Source organism: Equus quagga, chromosome 16 (genome assembly GCF_021613505.1).
Source record: "Equus quagga isolate Etosha38 chromosome 16, UCLA_HA_Equagga_1.0, whole genome shotgun sequence".
Taxonomy (NCBI): domain Eukaryota; kingdom Metazoa; phylum Chordata; class Mammalia; order Perissodactyla; family Equidae; genus Equus; species Equus quagga.
In genome coordinates, this window is record NC_060282.1 from 281573 (window position 1) to 302723 (window position 21151).

Here is a 21151-nt window from a genome sequence, read left to right on the forward strand (position 1 = left end):
CCCAGGACTCTGGCCCCGCCCCTTCTCTGGACTCCAGCCACACCCTTCGAGACTCCGGCCCCGCCTCTTCCTTGGGCTCCGGCACTGCCCCTCCCTTGACTCCGGCCCCGCACTCCCCAGGTTCTGTCAGGTCCCTCGCACTCTGGCCCCGCCCCTTCACCCGCGCCCTGGAGGTTGGGCTGGAAACCACAGAGACGGCAGAGCCTCCGAGCGGCCCAGAACGGCCGGAAGTCTACGGGACGGAGCGGGCGCGGGCTCCGACGCCCTTTTCCGGCGTCGCGGCGCGTTCCGAGCCTGGGCGATCCTCGGCGAGGGTGAGTCGTCTCAGCGGGCGCAGCCTCGGGCCAGGCGGCCCACGTGCTCCTCGCCCGCGGGCAGAGTGGCTGCGGCCGGCCTCCGCGTCCTCCCGCCTCCGCCACTGCGGGCCCCGCGCTCCCGGCCTCTCCGTGGGAAGCGCGGAAGGCGCGGCGGCTTGGGGGGGACCGCGGGCGCCTGGCGGGGGAGGTGGTCGATCCGCGCCGCGTGGCCCGCGGAGGCGGGAGGCGTTTGGCTGAATCCCGCGGGCGCGGCCGCCACGCTGCCCGCGCGCCCCCCGCGGCCTCGCACCGGGTCTGGGCGGCTCCACGGGCTGCAGACGCTCCTTCCTGCTAACCGCCCCCTTCCAGGGCCTCTTCGTCCCTCAGTTACTGCCCCTGGCACATCTAGACCTAGTGACGGTGGCGAAAAGGGCTGGGCCTTGGGCGGGGTAGGCTGTTTGCCTTCTCTGAGTTCCGGCTGCTGCTCAGGGGCTGCTCTTCTCTTCCAGGGACCCAGGGTCCGGCGCTGGAAGCTGCACTCCTGGCCAGGCCCAGGTGGGGGGCCCACCTGACACTGGTCGCCGCTGCCTGGGTCGGACTCGCTGTGCCCACGGCTTCCGCCCACAAGCCACTTTCTGAGCCAAAAGCTCCCCTAGGAAGCCCACTTATTCTGACCTCTTGGGGGATGTCTGGGGTGGGGGCCAAAGTTATGCAGGTGAGACAAGTGTTTCTGTATCTACTCCTCTTTTCCCTACAATCCATCATTCTGGCTCCTGTCTACTCCAACCTCCAGTCACACCATCTTCACCTTGCTGCCTGTGATCCAGCCCCACTGGTTTGTTCAGTCCCATTCCTTTCTGCCTCAGGCCTTTTGCACATGCTGTTCCTTTTGCCTAGAGTGCCATCCCCACCTCCATCACCTGGCTTCGTTAGCTCCTGGAGGAATGCTCCATCAGACTAAGTCAGAGTTTCCTGGTTTAAATGCTTTCAGAGTTCCTTGTGTTCCAGCGCTATCACGGCTGCAATTTTGCATTTATTTGTGTGGTTATTTAACTCTTTCTTCCACTAGACTGCTTCATGAAGGCAGAGCCTTGTGCGTTGTTCACTGCTGCATCCCCATTGCTCAGTCAAGCACCTGCCACACGTGGCAGCCACCCCTTTCCTGTTTGTGGAGTGACACACCACACGCTCTGAAAGATGAACAAAACTTCGAGGGGCAGATACTCAAGTGCCGTAGCCACTTGGGTCCCACCTCATGTCTCTGCCAGAGAACATCTCGGGTTGGAGGTAAAGGATCGGAAAACACAGTACTCCTCGATTAGCCTGGGAGTCAGAGATGTGGGCCTCCAGCACCCACCGTGACCTCTGACCCTTCCATTACTGCTGACAGGTATCTCGGCCAGGACAAGTGGATGCCCGCCCACCGAGCCTCATGGTAGGAGTCTGCCTCCATCCCCTCGCTGGTCCTGGAAGGGCCCCTGCCTCCTCCTCCGGGGACCCACCCTGGGCCCTGCCTGTTCCCTGTCTCTGGCCCTTGCCAGGCCCAGGCATGCTGCCCCCAAGGTCGTGAACACACTCCTGCCCAGACGGGCCCCCAAGGCTCACAGGGGCGGGCTGTGGATCACCATGGTCTGGGTCTCCCCTCCTGCATATTACCCCTCCCCTTGATTTTAGAGCCAGAGGGGCCTGGCGGCTGTCTCCTCCAGCCCTGTGGTGCGCGTGCCTGAGATGCCACGAGGCGGCGCCAGAATGGGGCTGGCACCCAGGGGTCCCTGGGCTGCTGGTGTGTGTCCTTTCAGGAGGCCGTGACATTTGGTGACGTGGCCGTGCACTTCTCGAGGGAGGAGTGGCAGTGTCTGGACCCCGGCCAGAGGGCCCTCTACAAGGAGGTGATGCTGGAGAACCACAGCAGCGTGGCTGGGCTAGGTGAGACTGCCCCTCAGGAACCCCCTGCATCACTGGTCACTGCATCATTGGTCAGCACCCACCCAGCCAGGCCTCTGTCACGCTGGGAATATGGAGGCTCTGTGGTCAGGCCCTTCCAGGCTAAGGGGGGGCCTTGGGCCTCTGAGTCTTTGAGGGTCGGGGTCACAGAGGGGTGGGCAGGCTCTAAGCCTTACACATGTCACATGACTCAGTCCTCACTGGGTAGATGGACTTCTGGGAGCTAATAAATTCTCCTGTGCCTGACCTAATAGATTAACTTGTTTTAAGACATAGAATCCAAATCAGAAATAGCTCGGACAATAAGAGTGAAATCAGTGGTTTGTGGGATTCTCAGAAATGGTTGCATAACAAAGCCAGGGCTGCAGCGATGCCCCAGGACTGCCTCGTGGATGCCCTCAGCGCCCCTCGCCCCTCCTGCCCTGCCAGCAGTCTCCCTCTCATCTGCCCACCACCAGAGGCAGCCATTTGAGGAGCTTCTTGTCCATCTGTTTTTTGCTTGTGTTCTTGCAAGATGTGCCCTGTTCCTTGTATTGCACTTTTGTGGAAGGGCGTTTGGCCCCATCGGTCTCCAGCCCCACAGCACGTGAGCACCCTGGACCAGCGAGTGGGGTGGGCAGGGGCGAGGTGGTCAGCAGGTGCCTCTCAGTGTGCTTGACCAGGCCTATACCCCTCTGTCCCAGCCAGCCTGGCAGGGCCCAGCTTTCTGGTGTGTTGCTAGGCAAACAAGCACATGGTGAGAGCCTTTCATGGTTTGAGCTTGCGTTTCGCTGATTACTGCTGCCTCAGCATCTTTTCAGTGGATGTAGAGTTTCTTCAGTAAAGGCTCTGCTCAGAGCCTTGGCTGTTACCTCCTGGGGTTGCTGGGCCTTGTTGATTGAAGGTGTTTATTCTTTCTTGTATTAGGTTTCATCTGGTCTAAAGTGCAGTGCATTGTGATACATCATTGTTTTACATGCCATTAAGAGGTAGAATGCTGGTGATTAAACTGCAACACGGTTTTTTCTTATCACTTAAGTTTTTTGTTTTATTTTTTTAAGAGTGAGCGCTCTTAGACTCATTTAAATGTGGTTTAGCATGTCTCACTGAAATAGAGAAAGCCACATGGAGTCGGTGGGCTTGGGTGTTCCTCACGTCCCCTCATGTCCTCTGGTGAAATCACTCTAGCTTGGTTTCCATGTCCACATTCTGACCTGTGGGCCTGCTGTGGGCCATCGAAAGCATGGGTGATGCAGCCTGCCTTTGTTTTTTTTTTTCCCCCAAAGATTTTATTTTTTAAAATTTTTCCTTCTCCCCAAAGCCCCCTAGTGCATGGTTGTGTATTTTAGTTGTGGGTCCTTCTAGTTGTGGCACGTGGGATGCCGCCTCAGCATGGCTTGATGAGTGGTGCCATGTCCGCGCCCAGGATCCAAACCAGCGAAACCCTGGGCAGTTGAAGCGGAGCGTGTGGACTTAACCACTTGGCCACGGGGCTGGCCCCGACGCAGCCTTTCTTAAGTGTTGCTGGAGCTTTCTTCAGCGAGGCTGACGCTCACACTTTCTTGGCCAGCCCGTGGCAGCCATTCCTTCCATGTGTGTCTTGGTGACAAACCCAGACGGCCCCATCGCTGTGCCCGTCCTCTTTCCTCAGGCCTGGTGTGCAGTCGCGGGCCCACAGGTGACGGAGCTGCAGTCAGTGCTCCGGCAGCAAACCCTTTGCTTCTCCATCTCAAAGGGACGCCCCGCTGCTCTTGGTCCACGGCCTTCTGCTCCTGCAGTAACTTCTGCGTCAGCGTCAAGTCACAGGGTAGTATTTTTGGAGATGGGTGGAGAGCAGTGAAACTCAGCGTGTGCTGCGCAACAGTGACTCAGCTGAAGGGTCGGGCCGGGTAGCTGTGGCCCAGTTTGCGTGCGCACAGCACGATGGCGGTCACCGCCACCCCCGACTGAGGGTGTGACCCAAGTTTAGAGAAGTGAGAGTCTCTTTAAGTCTGTCTTACCACACGGCAGATTCCCCGTAGGTTTTGTGCGTTGTCAGTATATTTTCCCATTCTCTCATGTTAACTTTGTGAGGTCAGGTTTTCATGTAATTAAATCCAGCAGTTTTTGCCTTATGAATTGTGCCTTTGAAGTTTCGTTTAAAAGTTCTTTCCTGCTCTGGTGTCTTCACGATGGCCTGCCTTTTCTCCTGTGGATTTTATAGTTTATATTTCCTCTTTAGGTCTGAGCTCCACATTTGTGTGTGGATTTAAGCAAGGATCTTGTTTGAGTTTTGTCCGTTTCCCCAGCAGCCCGTCCCTTCCCGTGGGTTTGTGGAGCCGCCTTTCTTGTGTGTGTGACTGTGTGTTTGACCTTGGCCTCTTCCTCCATCTCTTACGAGCCCGCTCGCTGCTGTATGTTTGGTTGTTTTCTTTTTATTCTTTTTAAAATTTAACTTACCTACTCACGGGGAATAGGGTAATTCTTTCATATAAATTTAGAATAAGTTGAGTTCCTTAAAAATTGCACTGGAATTTTTACTGGGAATGCTTTGAATTTGTGGATACTGTGAACAGGACTGACATCTTTCTGATGCAAACTGTTCCCATACAAGACGGTGGAATGTGTCTCCATTTATTCCACTTACCTTCTGTGTCCTTTTTTAGAGCTCTGAAATTTTCTCCAGAGTGGTCTGGGTTTGGGTTGATCTGTGAATGTGCCTTTTCCATGTGGCTGTATTTTTAGCTGATTATTGGGCTGTGCAGAAATGCTGTTGGTTTGGGAGAGTTGATGTTGTATTTGGCAACTTAGCTGAATCCCTCCTGGTTCCGGTGTTGTGCTCCAGGAGGAGGGGCCTGCAAGCGAGAGTTTGGTATTTTCCCTCCCAGCCCCAAGTGTCCCGACCTTTAGCAGTGGCTGGAGCTCAGGACTGCTGTGGGCATGCTTGCTTTGTTCCTGACTTTAAAGGGGATGCATCTAATTAAGAACAGAGACGGAGTTTTGTTTTTTTCTGGGTTCTTGGTAGAACTCACTTGTAAGACCACCTGGGCCTTGGGTCCTGCACTAGCATTCACATTTCTTTGTTTTATGGTCATCCAGCTGGTGGATTTCCTCCTGTGCTAATTTTGTCATTTCTGGTTTTTCTACAAATTAAGCTATTCATTTAGACTTGGAATTTTTTTAGCATGTATTTGCTTATAGTACTCTTCCTTTTTTTTAAATTTATTTTTTACTTTTTTTCTGCTTTTTCTCCCCACATCTCCCCCAGTACATAGTTGTGTGTGTGTGTATATATATGTGTGTGTATATATAGAGAGAGAGAGAGAGATTTTTTTTTTTTTAAGTTGTGGGTCCTTGTAGTTGTGGTGTGTGGGACGCCGCCTCAGCATGGCGTGATGAGCAGCGTCGTGTCCGCGCTCAGGATCTGAACCCGTGACTTCTGGGCTGCCAAAGTGGAGCACGAGAGCTTAACCACTCAGCCACTCAGCCATGCCTCTGGCTCCTCCTTTTCATTTTTGATCTCTGCTGTGTACCTGGTTGTTTCCCTTCTTTCTTTTATTTCTTGGTGGTGTCTTCGCTATTGACGAAGTTTTGATGAGTTTTGCCACAAGACTGTTTTAATTCGTCTTTTCAAAGAACCAGCTTTTGGTTTTGCTGATCTTTGGGGGGTGGGGGGAATGTTAGGTCTCTGTTCTCTATTTCATTGAATCCTGCCCCACCTTTACTCTTTTCTTCCTTTTTATTTACTTGGGTTTGCTGTGTTGTTTTCTTCCCAACTTCTTGAATTTAATATTTACTGCACTTGTGTTTTACCATTCTTTTTTCTGGTAAATGTATTTAAAAAGGTAAAATTTTATCTTTTGAGTACTGCTTCAGCTGCATCCTACAAATTTTGACTTGTAGTAAATACAGATGCTTCTCAGTAATTCACTGTTTAGTTTCCAGTAGCTACTGGTTTTGAGCTGGCCGTTGTGATGACCTTCATGTCCGGTCATATTTTCTTGGGCACGCAGCCTGTGGACTGCCCCTGCCTCCCTTCATGGCTGGCCCGAGGGTGTTTCTCTCAACGTTCCACATGAGCGTTCCACTTGCTTCCTGCCCGCACCTGAGGCCTGCAACCTCGGGTCTCTCTGCCTGTCCTTCCCAACGCCACAGCCAGAAGCTGGAGGGAAGTGCCAACCAGAGGCCATGGACGGGCTGGGAGCATGTGGCTTCTGCCCAGCATGGGGGCTGGTGGCCCAGGAAGGCGGGTGTCAGGTGGACGCCCACAGGTCTGCGCCACTCCCCAGTCTGCCAAGGCCCCTAGGGCTTTGCGCAAGGTCATGAGCCTGGGGGTGGCCGCGTGAGGGTTGGACTCAGCACCTTCTGGTTTGAAATCCGCTTCATTTGTTGGCTTATTTTTGTTGCCCTTGTCTTGTTCCCTAACCACCCCAGTTCTTGGAGCGTCCCTGCCCTCTGCACGGGGGGACGGTGCGTCTCTGCTGAGGGAAGTGCTGGCAGAGCCTGGCTGCTCTATCCTCAGGTTCGAGCTGGCAGTCTTTGCAGCCTCTTTGGTGACAGGGTCCCCTGGGCATCCTGGGGCCGCTGCAGATGGGACAGGCTGGGCATCCAGGCATCTACTGCTGTCCAGCCTCGGGAGCTGGACAGATCTAGACAGAGGGACACTGCCCAGACCCTCACCCCCTGATGCTCCCTTCAGAGGCTCTGCCTACACCCCAGCCCTCGCCCCTTTACTCCTAGAAACCAGGGGCTGAGCCATGCGCTCCCAGCCATGCCAACGCAGTCTCCTTCTCTGCCATCCCCACAGCAGGATTCCTGGTCTTCAAGCCTGAGCTGATCTCCCGGCTGGAGCAGGGGCAGGAGCCATGGGTCCTCGACCTGCAGGGAGCAGAGGGGGACGAGGCAGCAAGGACCTCCCAGACAGGTGAGGTTCAGACATGTGGCAGAGAAGCCTCCAGGCGCAGGTGAAGGAGGTTTCAGAGAGCCCATGCCCAGCGAGGGCTGAGGGTGGGACGCTGGAGGCCGACCCTGGGGACCAGCCCTGCGGGCTTGCTGGGCTGCCTGGGAGCACCACGGGCCACAGGGTGGGCCTGCTGATGGAAGCACAGAACCAGCTGTGGGGCTGCCTCGGGAGAGACTGGACTACGGAAAAGCACAAACACAAAACACCTTCACATTATGACAAAAACGAAGTTTGTTTTTCAGCCACATTTTATTCAGTTCCTGACTTTATTCATACTCTTACTGAGCAAAGGTACAAACATGGATCCGAGCGAGGTGCTATGCTTGGCTCTGGGCAGCCTCTCGGATAAACATTAGCCGTCCCTGACGCCCCGCCAGCAGCTCCCTCCATAACATCTTGGGGCGCTGGGTGACCCCAGCCTCTCAGGCCAGGCTCCAGGCTGTGTTAGTGGACTAGGCTGCTGTAACAGCAGCAGGAACTGGAGGCTTAAGCAGCAGAGACTTACTGTCTCCTGGTCCTGGAGGCCATGTGCCTGAGGTCAAGGCCTCATGGATTGTCTCCCCTCTGGAGCCTGTAGGGAGGCCCCCTCCTGCCTACTCCGGCTTCTGGGGGCCCCTGGTGTTCCTTGGCTTGTGGCTGTGTCCCTCCACTCCTCCATCATCACACAGCCTTCTCTCTGTGTCTGTCCTCTCACGAGGACACCAACGTGTTGGGTCAGGGCCCTGCCCTGCCCCACTGCATCCTCATCTTGACTAACTGTGTCTCAGCGAATCCTGTCTGCAGTCAGCTCATCTCCTGAGGTCCTGGGGCCGGAGCTTATGCACACCTCTTGCCGGAGCACGGTCAGCCCATAGCAGGGACATCGCCCACCTCACAGTGTGGGCTCCCACGGGGCCCCTGTTAGATGCCATTGCCTCCGGCCTTGTCCAGACCTCCCTGGCAGACACGTCCCCCGTTGGGTCAGGGAGCTGGGTTTGCATGTGTCATGACCGAAGAAGGGAAATCCTCCTCCTGCTGGCCCCAGTGTCCTACGGTCACTGCCTTGCCCCCGTGCCCTGGAGACCCAGCATTCTGACAGTTCTGGAGTGCACTTCCTGCCTGCAAGGGCCTGGAGGCATTCTCCTTGAAACAGGTCACTGAGGCTCCGAGGCTGTTTCACACACATCGCTGCGTGGAGGACAAGGGAAGTGTGGGCAGGAATGTCAGGAGCCTTGACCCCTCCCCCTCCCACCCCTGTCCCCCGGCACTTTGGCTCCTAATCAGAGGCCCTGCCTTCCTGTTCAGGCCCTTTTCTGATCCTTCCTGGGAAGAAGGTGAAGCTATAGGCTGGCCCAGTTAAAACCCAGCCCCCGTTAAGTATTTCCAGGGTAGGGGAGACTTGAAAGGGGGCACTGTGGCAGAGAAGCCCGCCAGAATCAGCAGAGGGAGGTAGGTCAGTGGGTTTGTGTGCAGCGCACGGTCTTTATGGTGACAAGGTGGCAGACAGCATCCCTGCGATGAGGCCAGAGCTGCTCGTGGACCTGAGCGCACAGGGCAGGAGAACGGCCTCGGAGAGGGACATGGGAAGCATGTCAGAAAAACTACATGCCCAGCAGTGTGACTTGTGCCCAGCTGGTGCAGAGTGGTGGGAGAGGGCAGGGCCTGCAGCTGTGCCCCTGCCCTCAGTCACAGCCACTGTACCCAGAGTAAGCGGGCTTGGTCATAGCAGGCACACACGTCCCTCCTCTGGGGGAACATCGCCTCCAGAATGAGGCTTTGTCTTTCAATATGTGCATGTTCTCAGAGGTTACTCAGAGCTCATGCAGAAGAGCGCTCCTGCTCCAGGGGAGGACGGGAACCCTGGGCCTCAATCACAGTCCCCAGGAGGCCTCATGGGCGGCATCAAGATAAACAGCCAGACACGAGTTAAAATGGTGAGGACAGGTTTCAGTCCGTACTAACTGCTGTGGTGGGGAGAGTCCTGTGTGAGCTGACTCAGTGTCCATGTCCAGAGGTGCCTGGGGCATGAGGGGCGAGCCGGCTCATGAGAGCCAGGGGAGGGCCGGGTCCACTGACCCGCCTGGCAGGCATAGAGGTTAGGACCTTCCAGAGGGTCTGGAGACGGCCTGTCCTCAGGTGTGACTGGGACAAGCAGACGTCCTTCTGGCAGCCCTGCGTTTTCTCAGGCAGGCGCTTTAGGGGGCTGGGTCACCCTAGGGACGTGGCCTTGAGCTGTTAGAAGTGCTGTTAGTGTTTCATCCTGACCGGCCTGGCCGCAGAGGGCTGGTCTGGTCAGGAGAGGGTCGTTTCAGAGGAGGCCAGTACTGGTCAGCGGGACAGGAAGAGAGGGGCTGTGCTTTGTGAGGGGTGGTGTGGCCTGGAGGGACAGAAGGAGGGAGCGTGCGACATGCTGGGCCGCGCAGGAGGCCAGAAGCGGGCCTGGGGCTGGAGCAGGGAGGCGTGTGGGGAGGCAAGAGCTTCATGATGTAACCCAGGCTGCCTGCTGACTGACTTACAGGGACCCGGGGAGGCTGACTCCAGGGTGGGTGGCATCCGGGTGTCCTCATTCCCTCCATGGCTCCTGTGGCTGCTTTGCCAGGTGGCGTTTCATTTCTTTCGTGCAACCAGAGTCCCGGGCTCATGGCTGGCTCTCCAGACAGGCGTCTCCACCGCCTCTTTCGTGGCCGTCTGCAGGGCCCATGTGTGCCAGCAGGAGGCAGAGGAGACCAGTGCCGGATGGCTGCTCCAGCCCTGTTGAAGGGCAGGTTTGCTGAGGTGGAATGATTGTGAAGCGAAGGCCAGGCGGGAGATGCCCTGCGTCTTAAGGGCATGGAGAGGTTGAAAGGGCACACATTTGGGGAACAGGACCCGGGTCCATTCCTGAACCTCTCATTAGCTGTGCGATGATGGCCAAGTTGCTTAACCTGTCTGAGCCACAAGCGCCTTATCTATGGGGTGGCGATTCCACTACTGACCTCGTTGGGTTGTCCTGAAGACTAATTGAGGAATGACCAGGAACTGTACCTCTTGCATAGAAGATGCTCAGTGCACGGTGACCCCTTCCGCAGCCCAGGACTGACTGGCAGATGCAGATCACTGTAGCTGGAGTGAGCACTGTTAGGGGCTGGCAATAGCCCTGTGACTGGGCCCCTGGATTTCACTGTGGGGTGGAACTGGGCTGCTTATGCAGGTGGTTATGATGCTGGTTATGAAGCTGGTTATGACCCTGATCGTGATCATGGACACCAAGTTGGTGTCTCACTCAGCAAAGGTGCTGTCTGGGATTGCAGAGTAGGAAAGAGACCGACACTTATTTGGAGAGTCCAGAAGGAAAGTGGACCTCAGGAAGGCCTCATGGGGGGCAGACAGGGGTAGGTGGACCCTCCAGAAACCCAAGGGAAGGAGAAGTCAGTATGGGCCAGTGGGTGTGGCCACCTGGAAGCTGAGGGGCAGACCCACGTGGGACGTGGTCAGGCACAGGTTGGAGGGAGTGGCTTGGTAGCAGCTGGAGAAAGCAGAGTTCAGGCCTGGGGTCCTGCCCTCTCAGGCCCACCCTTGTGTCCCTCGGCAGCTCTTCTGTCTCATCTCCCTCAGTATGTGCCTGTCGCTCTGTTCAGGTTAAAATCCCCCTTCCTCCTCACACTCCACCTCTGGGTTTGGGCGCCTCTGCCCCCTATGCCCAGCCGTGCCATGCGCTGAGCGTCCCACCCTCTTGGGATCACTTGGCTTCTTTGCGGGTGTTTCCTCGTACCACTTCCCTTAGGACGAGCCCCTCTGCTGAGTAACCCTGTGAAGGAGGGTGGCTCTTAGCACTCTGCCAAGTACACGGGAGTTGAATGGATGCATGAAATAAAAAGTACAAGTGACACAAAACTTTGAGAACTGTTAAAGACGTCGACTTTTTGTGGCGTCTTTCTGCATGGAGTGTATTGAGGCTCACACAGCCTGTCCTGGGTAGGGCTCAGTTCCCAGGGATGCTCTGTACCACACCGCCCGTCTCTGTCCTTTCTCTGAACACTGGGCTAAGGAACGTTTCCCTTCCTGTTTATTCCAGATTCCACGATTAGGACTGACAGTGAGCAGGCCTCTGAGGACACTGGTGTTCTAAGTGCAGACTCCCATGCAGAGATGGTCAGGATCCCCCCACAGGATGTTTCTCCGCGTCCTAGCATTGGAGACGCCTCTGAGTCTGAGGTCTGGTCAGAGCATAAGCCAGGCTTCCTCTTCCAGAAAGACTGCTTGAACACAGGGTCTGTGGCCCCGAGAAAGGCCTCTGGCAAGGGGGGCGCCCAGGGCCATGGCGAGCTGGGGAGCAGCGGTGGCCTGGGTTGTCAGCCCAGTGAGAGTCAGGGCAGTGCCATGGAAGGCACGTCCCGAAGATGCGATGTGTGTGGCAGGAGCTTCAAATCTACCCCTGATGTTGCTCTGCGTCAGGGAATTAGTTCACAGAAGAAACTTAGCAGATGTCAGGAGTGCCAAAAAAAGTTATCTGATTGCTTACAGGGGAAACATCAAGGTAACTGCCATAGAGAGAAGCCATATGAATGTGAGGAATGTGGGAAAGTCTTCAGACTGTGCTCACAGCTTAATCAGCACCAGAGAATCCACACTGGAGAGAAACCATTCAAGTGCATTGAGTGTGGAAAAGCCTTTCGTCTGAGCTCAAAACTTATTCAGCATCAAAGAATTCATACTGGAGAGAAGCCATACAGGTGCGAGGAGTGTGGAAAAGCCTTTGGTCAGAGCTCCAGCCTCATCCACCATCAGCGGGTGCACACGGGAGAGCGGCCCTATGGCTGCCGGGAGTGTGGGAAGGCTTTCAGCCAGCAGTCTCAGCTGGTCCGACACCAACGGACCCACACTGGGGAAAGGCCCTACCCATGCCGGGAATGTGGGAAGGCCTTCAGCCAGAGCTCCACCCTCGCTCAGCACCAGCGGATGCACGCCGGGGAGAAGCCTCCAGCCCCACGAGCCCCAGAAAGCCCCAGCCTTGTCGCCCCTCAGAGAATCCTCGCTGCAGAGAAGCCATTCAAGTGTGGTGAGTGTGGGAAGGCGTTCAGGTGGGTCTCTCGCCTCAGCCAGCATCAGCTGACTCACACTGGAGAGAAACCTTACAAGTGCAACAAGTGTGCAAAAGCCTTTGGTTGTAGCTCACGGCTCATTCGGCACCAGAGGACACACACTGGAGAAAAACCATTTAAATGTGATGAGTGTGGGAAAGGCTTTGTCCAGGGCTCACACCTAATTCAGCACCAGAGAATTCACACAGGAGAGAAGCCCTACGAGTGCAGTGACTGTGGGAAAGCCTTCAGCCAGAGCTCCAGCCTCATTTACCATCAGAGGATCCACAAGGGGGAGAAGCCCTACGAGTGCCTCGAATGTGGGAAGGCCTTCAGCATGAGCACACAGCTCACCATACATCAGAGGGTGCACACTGGGGAGCGGCCCTACAAGTGTGGCGAGTGTGGGAAAGCCTTCAGTCAGAACTCCACCCTCTTCCAGCACCAGATAATTCACGCTGGAGTGAAGCCCTATGGATGTAGCGAGTGCGGGAAAGCCTTCAGCCGGAGTTCGTATCTTATTGAGCACCAGAGAATACACACTCGAGCCCAGTGGTATCATGAATATGGGAATACCCTGGAAGGTTCTGCCCCCGTGAGCCGTAGAAAAGTTAATACTGTAAAGAAACTGCATAAATGTAATGAGTGTGAGAAAATATTCAGATGGCGCTCGCATCTAGTTATACATCAGAGGATTCACACTGGAGAGAAACCTTATAAATGTAATGAATGTGGCAAAGCTTTTAATCGGAGCTCAAGGCTGACTCAGCATCAGAAAACTCACGTAGGATAGACCTTTATAATGTGTAAAAATGTGAATAAACCTACAGCCTTAACTTACTTATTTTATATGGAATCATTTATAATGACAAGAATTTAGAATGTTGGGAAAGATTCAGAATTGCTCTCTTAAAGAATATTCAAATTCATACAAAGCGTATGTTTGTTGGGATCTTTGACTCTGTCCGTTCAATAAAGCCTGTGCCTCACCTCAGGGTGCACATGTATAGAGCCCTGAGTTCACCTGGGATGACCCCAGGTCCTGTGGATGAGGACAGCCCTTGAGCTCTGCCAGACAAGCAGGTTGAAGGAAGTTCCCAAATGTCTTCCCCTGAGCACAGGGTCTCAGCCTGGCTCCAGCGGTGAGGATGAGTTAGCTTGTGTTAGCGGGAGTCCAGAAGAGGCGTGCCTACGATTCCCGTCTCCCTTCTTCACTGACTCCTTTTCTTTACATGTCATCCCCCATCAGAGCCATGCAGGGCTGCAGCCCACGCAGGCCAGAACAGCCAGGTGCCTGCCTCTGCTGAGACACTGGTCAGTGTGATTGCCTCTTGTCAAGGACAGATGTGCACAGGCCCTCCACAAACAGCACCTGGGCCCAGGGACCTGCTGTGTAACTGTGATCTCACTTGCCGTCCCCAAAATCCAGGGCCTCTGCTCATCTGAACGTTGTCATAGGGTGGTCATAAGACCTAAACTCTGCACAAGGATTCTTCTCACAAGGCGAATACGAGTGGCCCCTTGCATCACACCCATGAGACCCAGAGCCAGAGTCTCCAGCCAAACACAGCGTGCGGACCTGGGCCTCTGCGCTGTGGGAGCGTCTCTTTAGCCAGCAGACCCCACGGAGGCCAGGATGTGTGTTGTTTATTGCTGCTTACCAGATTTCCTCACAACTCCTGCCACACAGCCTGCCAGGGCTGGGAGTGTCCATGGGCCGACAGGTGAGCCTGGGGCCTTTGCACGGAGGTCAGCTGGAGCCAGAGATGGAGACTCAGCAGGAGTCAGCGTGTGGGCCTGGTCACGTTGGTCCCCCACCCCCAAGTCCCATGGGATGACAGGGCCCCGATGGCTGCCATGTACACTGCATGTGTGTCAGCTGAGAAGCAGCTTGGTGAACTCACCACTTTAGTAGTGAGCAGGGAGCAAGTCTGCTCGCTTGTTGGGAGCTGGCAGAGTGGGGGTATTACCTCATCCCTCAGGGTTTTTGTGCCAACACAGCCTTGAGAAAGGGCCCAGGTGAAGAGTGGTCAGGGCCATGTGGCGTTCTTGGCACACATGGTAAGAACATGTGGGGAAGACCGTCCCCCCATGCTCTGCCCCGTGGCCTGAGGCCTTCTTGCCTGAACTTGAGTTTTCACACGAGCCAGCCACTGCTTTAGCCACTCTGGTTAATATGACCGACAGGTTGGGGTCATACCTGTTGTCTCAGAGAGCATCTATTAAGGCCTTCGGGTGAGGCCACAGGAGAAAGCCAACATGCAGTGTTGACCCAGCCCTGCCCCAGGGTCCTGGACTCACCAGCTAAACAATTCCTGAGGACCAGGAGTCTTTTTCAGATTGGCTGCGACCCAGTGCCACCCACTCAGGACCTGCCGATCTTTGGTGTCATTGCCAGTAATCACAAGGCAGTGTTTGGGCCACAGTGACCCCTGTCCCAGTGGAGAGGCCTGTTCGTCCCACATATAGGCAGCTAACCCAGAGGGACACAGGTCACTTCAGGATTTGCTACAACACTTGATTTGGGTCACTGTGAGCCCGTGGACAAGTTCCCGAGACATTGCAGCCTTGATCACCATGCAGGGCACAGCCCGATAGCGGGTTATAGATTTGTATTAGGTGAAACAAGTGCTGGCCCCTTGTCTGCACTGGGAGGTTCCGGGGCTTTCTGGTGGCGTTGGGAACAGCAGAGTTCAGGACTGTTGAGTCCACGTAGGTTGCATGATTCTAGCACGTGCACGGGGGTCTCAGCCCTGCTCAGGTCAGCCTGATCGCCAGCTGCAGCTGCTTAGCCAGGCACACGTGTGCTGTGTTCAGGCTGCAGTGCTGGTTCTGGGGCTGAAGGTCATCCCCCAGCCTGCACCTGCACCTTCCCTCCCCAGGTGCCAGGACGCTGTGAAATCAGTGTGCCCACTTCAGTAGCTCTAACTCTGCCTCTCCAGCTGTCCCCTCCTCCACCCAGAACTCGTGCCCAGAGGGTCAGTGCAAGAGGACCAGGCGGTTTTGTAAACTGCAGAGATCATGACATTATGTCCCCGCCTTGGCTGCTGTGCTTAACCAGGTCCCTGCCTTCAGGTCTGGATGGGGGTGGGCCGTATCTAAATGGGCTGTAAATATTTCAGGTTTTGTGGTCGCTCAACCACTGGGTGGACGCGCCACACTCCTGTCATCTGCTGGCACATGCTGCTGTTGTGCCGAAAGGGCTTCTCCAAAGGACGGCTCCTCCCTTGCCACCTCCCAGCCCACATGCGTTGGGGAGGAAATTTGTTCACTGAAAGCACCATCCCCAGAATGGAATCCTCTCAGCCACTTCCCAGGTGATGACGGGACAAAGCAGTGGACGGTTATGTGCACTCCCCCAGCTCCCACCTGGGGCTTGATGCTTCTTTCTTTCCCCCAAGAGCAACTGCCGTCAGCCAAAAAGTGCCCGAGGCTTCACCCTTAAATCCCTCTAGCGCCTGGCCTGTGCACTGATGTGGTCCTGGGTCAGGGCCCGGCCGACTACAGCCTGTGGGCCCGATGCGGTCTGCCACCTGCTTTTGTGCGGCCTGTTAAAGTAATCAGACACGGAGGCCGTTAGATGGGTGGCTCTGATGGCTTGGTACTGACACAAGCAGACCGAGACCTAAGCCAGTCAGTTCCTAAAATGCACTCGTATCCAAGAAAATGAAATTTAGGAACAGCCAGTCACCAACAGCCAAAGAGGCTTTCCTGACTAAGGCACTGCCCAAGCTGCAGCCAGCCAGTCAGGCTCCTTGCTTTGCTTCCGAGTCTTCTCTAGAAACTTCTTCCCTGGCTCCTGTTGGCACAGCCCTCCTGACCGCTCTCGGTTTGGTGCTGCTGGTTCCAGTCCGTGTTTGCTCAAATAAACTCTTCAAGATTTTATTACGCCTCAGTTTACCTTTTAACAGGCCTAAGAGCTAAGAATGGTTTTTACATTTTTAAATGGAAAAAACAAGACTGTTTTGTGACATTTGAAAATTATGCTGAAATCCAATTTCCATGTCACCAAATAAAGCTTATTGGAACACAGCCGGCCCCTTTGTTTGTGGGGACCTCTGGGCACTCGTGCCGCATGAGCCAAATTCACCGTGCCAGCTGGCTGCGCTGTGTTCACTGGGTAAAACTTCATGCCCTCCAGCCTCTGAGGAATTTTTTTTCCTCTTATCGCTTAGTGTGGTTTGTTCACTTAAATATCCCAATACAACTGAGAATTCAATAGACATGACCTAAAATCCTGCGTTCCAGTCTGGAAGACCAGCTGCAGGAGTATGGGGTGCGGGGCCCTTTCTCAGCGTGTCCACTTGAAGACGCTGGTGCTCCTGGGCCACGGACTGAGACGTGAATTCAGATACTGCGCAGGTTTGAGGTCCCGGGATGCATGAGAAGCTGTGATGTCTTGTGTGCTGGTGGTGCTTTTTGGGGAGAGGAGGAGAGCTTCCCATAGGTAGTACACGTTTTGGGATATTCTGTTCTAGTTTCTTTTTTTTCTTCTCCTCCTCCTCCTCCCCAAAGCCCCCCAGGACATAGTTGTATATTCTAATTCTTCCTGTGGTATGTGGGACGCCACCTCAGCATGGCCTGATGAGCAGTGCCATGTCCACACCCAGGATCCAAACTGGTGAAACCCTGGCCACTGAAGCAGAGCACATGAACTTAACCACTTGGCCACAGGACCGGCACCTCTGTTCTACTTTCAAGCTATATTTCCCAATTTCGGCTTCAGTATATATAACAGTAAACTCATTTTAAGAATTTCCAGAACTCTTGTTTCAGGGTAGATTTTAAAATACTCTGGATTTCTCTTTTGGAGATGGTAAATTAAACCCATGATTTTGACCTGAAATTGCTTTTTTTTTCTTCTGCTAAGACAGCAGAAGAGATGATTTATTGTACACGTGTTACATTCAGCCACGATCAAGAACAGAACTAGTCCAGAACGTCACAGGTCCAGGGCAAAGGACCAGAAGGGACTATTTGGTAAGAGCGAAGTGAGTCTCTCAAAGGTGGTCGCGGCGATCAGGTGGCGATGGATGTTCCAGATCCTTTGAGACAAGTTCTTGACAGTAGGCATGCAGTCCAACAATTGGTACCAGCGCCCCTGGCCTCTGGCTTTCCTTATTTCTGCTCCTGTGGCTTCCATGGGTGCACAAGCTGGCGGTTTCCTTGTCTCACCTTCCTTCTTTTGCACTTCAGCCTGTGCATTCGCTTCTTCCTCCACTTGGCTCTCATGGTGTGGAGGTTTCGAGGAAGATGGCGCTAAGGCTGAGAGCGCTAAAATTGCTTTTTATCTCAATTAGATTAAGCTTTGATATGTGACATTGGATTGGAACTATCTGGAGCTTTCTGGAAGCTTCACAAATAAATGGGGGAGATGTCAGAGCCCAGGTGGGTTTACACATCTCTGTATCCCCAGTGTGTGTGGCTTACACTCAGAACCTGGGAAATGTTTGTTAAATGAAGCAGTGATGCATTTGGGGAGTATCCAGGCTTTGATGTCAGGACGTTAGGGACCCATGGAAGAGAGGAAATCCACCAGCATAAAGAGTTTCCACAGAGATCTAAATGAGGTCAGCATAACTGAAAGGGGTAGTTTTCCAGGTGTGAACATCTGTTCTCTGTGCAAGGCCTTGTGCAGGCCTGGGGGCAAAAGTGGACAGGGCTGGCCCCCATCCTCAAGTCCAGGTCCGTGCTGGAGACTGACCATAGATGAGGGTGGACAGTCTCTCTGCAGCCTGGGGGAGTCCTGTGGACGCACAGGGTCTGCCCACCCCACCCTGACAAGGGCTGGGTGAGGGAGGTAACAGTTGGAGCGGCCACCCACCCACCACCTGTTTTGTACGGCCCTGGAGCTCAGAATGGTTTTACATGATTGAAAACAAAATATTTTGTGACGTAAAATTTTAGTGCCCTGGGCCAGCCTGTTGGCGCAGCGGTTAAGTGCACACGTTCCGCTTTGGTGGCCTGGGATTTGCCGGTTCGGATCCCGGGTGCAGACATGGCACTGCCTGGCAAGCCATGCTGTGATAGGCATCCCACATACAAAGTAGAGGAAGATGGGCATGGATGTTCGCTCAGGGCCAGTCTTCCTCAGCAAAAAGAGGAGGATTGGCAGCAGTTAGCTCAGGGCTAATCTTCCTCAAAAAAAAAAAAAAAAAATTTCAGCACTCTTAAAAACTTCAGTTGGAACATGAGCGTGCCCTCCGTCCCCTGGTCTCGGTGCTTTGGTGCTTCGACTGACGGCAGAGCTGACAGAATCCTTGTGACTTGGAAAGCTAAAATACTCACCCCTTTCAGAAAAGTTCACCAGCTCCCTGAGCTAGAGGGCGTGGTGAGAAGGGCCACCCCCACTGGCCTGCAAGTCTGTGCCCTACGGGTGGAGGGACCTGCTCCAGTCAGGTCGTGTCTGCCCCCACAGCTCCCATGGTAAGGACAAAATCCTGTGTGTGGCCTCAAGGCTGCTGCTCCTCATCCCCTCGCTCTGTCCCAGCCACAGGAGCTAACAGTCCTGGGAACCAGCTCCCTGTCCTCTGTGCCTCACAAAAGCCACTTACCACCTGTGCCTTGACACATGTTGTGTCACTGTGTTCCTGTGTACCCCAAGACAGAAGCAGGAGGGCTCTCAGACTGGGACAAACTAGGAATTTCCAAGATCAGTGATGTCAAGGGCTCATCCGAGGCCTGAGACAAGGTCTGTGCTACCTGCTCCTGAACGCAGGGCTCTGCCAAGCAGCTGGGGAAGCGGAGGGAAGGGCTGCGACATCGTCTATCCAGCATGGAGAACAATGTTCCCACCCTGCTCTTCCTCACCAGAGGGCGTAACAGGCACAGACAGCACCTTCTGTGGGGTAGGGGGGCTGGTGAGTGAGCAAAGCACTTGCCCCCACTTACCTGGAACCTGGTGAGGGTGGAGGCAGGAGCAGACTGTGTGACCAGATGACCTGCAAGGGGCCCGGGGCCCTCCTAGTGTCCGCTGACCCTCCTCAGGTCCTCACAGGCCCAAGGAGTGGACTTAGCAGAGTGGGCACACTGATACAGCTGTGGAGACAAACAGCCAGGTAGCCTGGCCGGGCTCACAAGGACAAGGCGGGGTGTCTGCAGCCTGGTGGGCGAAGGGTGTGTGCATCCTGGTGCTCGCCCACTATCTGACACATGAGACCCGCTAGCCTCAGTCGGCCCATCTGCGGATGGAGAAGCACCCAGCCTGCAAGGACTGATGAGGGTCCCAAGAGCGTTCCAAGTGACGGCTCTGTCCTAAGGGTTCCCTGGGAAGGAGTGCGCATTTCTTGTGGACGCCAACGGCAGGGCAGCCCGGGAGGTGCCACATACACTGCTGCGAGGTGTATGATTTAAACCACGGAGCCCCAGCCACGCGGCCCCTCCTCAGCTGCAGTCAGAGCACCCTGCTGGGGCGGGGGCTGGCTCAGGTCCCAGGTCTCTCTTCCTGGCCACACTGGCCAAATCCCACCACAGCAACCCTGCGCGGTGGAAGCCCCCAGGCCTCCGTGGCTTTCACCTCTAAGTGTGTGTCCTCCCTCCCTCTGGGACAGCAGCCACTCAGGGCACGAGAACCAGCAGAGGAGCCTCTTGAAGCCCCCAGAGGACACACACTGCCCCTCCTGCTACCCTCCACGGTCACAAGCTCAAAAGTCAGTAGACGAAGGACACTGCCATGGGGAAGCCTTATCCAGGTGGAGGGAAGGCTGATGGAGAACAGACCACCAGCTCCCCCGTCAGCTGTGTGACATTGGGCAAAGCACTAACATCTCTGTGCTTCATCCCTTGTGAAGTGAGGAACCTCACACTTTATTGTGAGTTAATGCATTAACATATGTGCAACACTTAGATGGGGTCCTGGCAAGAGCACTTCCATCTGCACCTGTAATTTTTGTGCTCACAGCTACATCACCAGGAACTGGCCCGTACGGGACACTTTAGAAATACGTACCGAGGATGTACTCTGGGTCATGGTTTGGCAATAATATCAAGGGCTCTAAAATGTTTAGAGGGGGCCAGCTCCATGGCCGAGTGGTTAAGTTCGCACGCTCCGCTGTGGCGGCCCAGGGTTCAGATCCTGGGCATGGACATGGCACCGCTCATCAGGCCACGTTGAGGCGGTGTCCCACATCCCACAACTAGAAGGACCTGCAACTAAGATATACAACAATGTACTGGGCGGGCGGGCAGGGGGGGAGGGAGGGGGGGCGCGGTTGGGAAATAAAGCAGAAAGAAAAAAAAAAAAGATTGGTGACAGTTGTTAGCCCATGTGCCGATCTTTAAAAAAAAAAAAAGGAAGATTGGCTACAGTTGTTAGCCCAGGTGCCGATCTTTAAAAAAAAGAAAAAGTAAGTTCGTAGCTATTGATTCTGATGATTTAAAAAAAAAATGTAGAAAATTTGGCTTCCTCTGTTCCTACTTCTAACTAGTTTTAATACATAAAATGCTTTCACCACTAACATCACTGTGATTTTTAACAGCAAAAAAATAAACAAAAACATGCAGAAGCAGCTATGGTCTGAATGTTTGTTTCCCCCCAGTTCATATGGTGAAATCCCAATGCCCAACTGACAGTATTGGGAGGAGCTTAGGTCGTGAGGGCGGAGCCCCGTGATAAGATTAGTGCTGTTATAAAGGAGACCCCCTAGAGCTCCTCACTCCTTCCATGTGAGGCACAGCCAGAGTCTGCAACCAGGAACAGGGCCCTCACCCAACCGTGCCAGCACCGGATCTCTGACTTCCAGCCTCCAGAACTGGTGTTTAAATAAATGTCTGTGTTTAAACCACCCAGCCTGTGATATTTGTCTGTTACACATAAGTAAGATATCGCACACCCGCTGGAGATGTCACGTTGTGCAGCCATGAGACATGGCTGTCATACTCAGAAGTTAAGTGAGCAGAGCTGTCAACACACAGACACACGTACACTGTAAGATAATGTCGGTCAAGGCAGT

The 21151-nt window shown here is 54.5% G+C and overlaps 1 protein-coding gene across 5 annotated transcripts; it reads left to right on the top strand.

Annotated features, from left to right (window-relative positions):
- The first annotated feature begins 195 nt into the window (after nt 1–195).
- On the top strand, nt 196–13040 carry ZNF7 (zinc finger protein 7). Of its 5 annotated transcripts, none has more exons than XM_046642454.1 (7): nt 196–314; nt 806–1011; nt 1366–1583; nt 1687–1731; nt 2063–2222; nt 7006–7122; nt 11195–13040. In XM_046642454.1, the coding sequence occupies exons 3-7, from the start codon at nt 1494–1496 to the stop codon at nt 12991–12993; spliced, it is 2211 nt and encodes a 736-aa protein (XP_046498410.1). In that variant the 5' UTR covers nt 196–314; nt 806–1011; nt 1366–1493; the 3' UTR covers nt 12994–13040. The 5 variants fall into 5 exon arrangements, with proteins under 5 accessions (XP_046498410.1, XP_046498412.1, XP_046498413.1 ...); XM_046642456.1 differs by having other exon boundaries at nt 7009–7122; XM_046642457.1 differs by having other exon boundaries at nt 2096–2222.
- Nucleotides 13041–21151: the final 8111 nt, after the last annotated feature.

Bases quoted from the DNA above. Each gene is read 5' to 3' on its own strand.
- ZNF7 (XM_046642454.1), top strand. From the start codon at position 1,494: ATGAACAAAACTTCGAGGGGCAGATACTCAAGTGCCGTAGCCACTTGG. The intron at 1,584-1,686 runs GTAAAGGATCGG...TACTGCTGACAG, and splicing joins GAGAACATCTCGGGTTGGAG to GTATCTCGGCCAGGACAAGT. The intron at 2,223-7,005 runs GTGAGACTGCCC...CCATCCCCACAG, and splicing joins CAGCAGCGTGGCTGGGCTAG to CAGGATTCCTGGTCTTCAAG.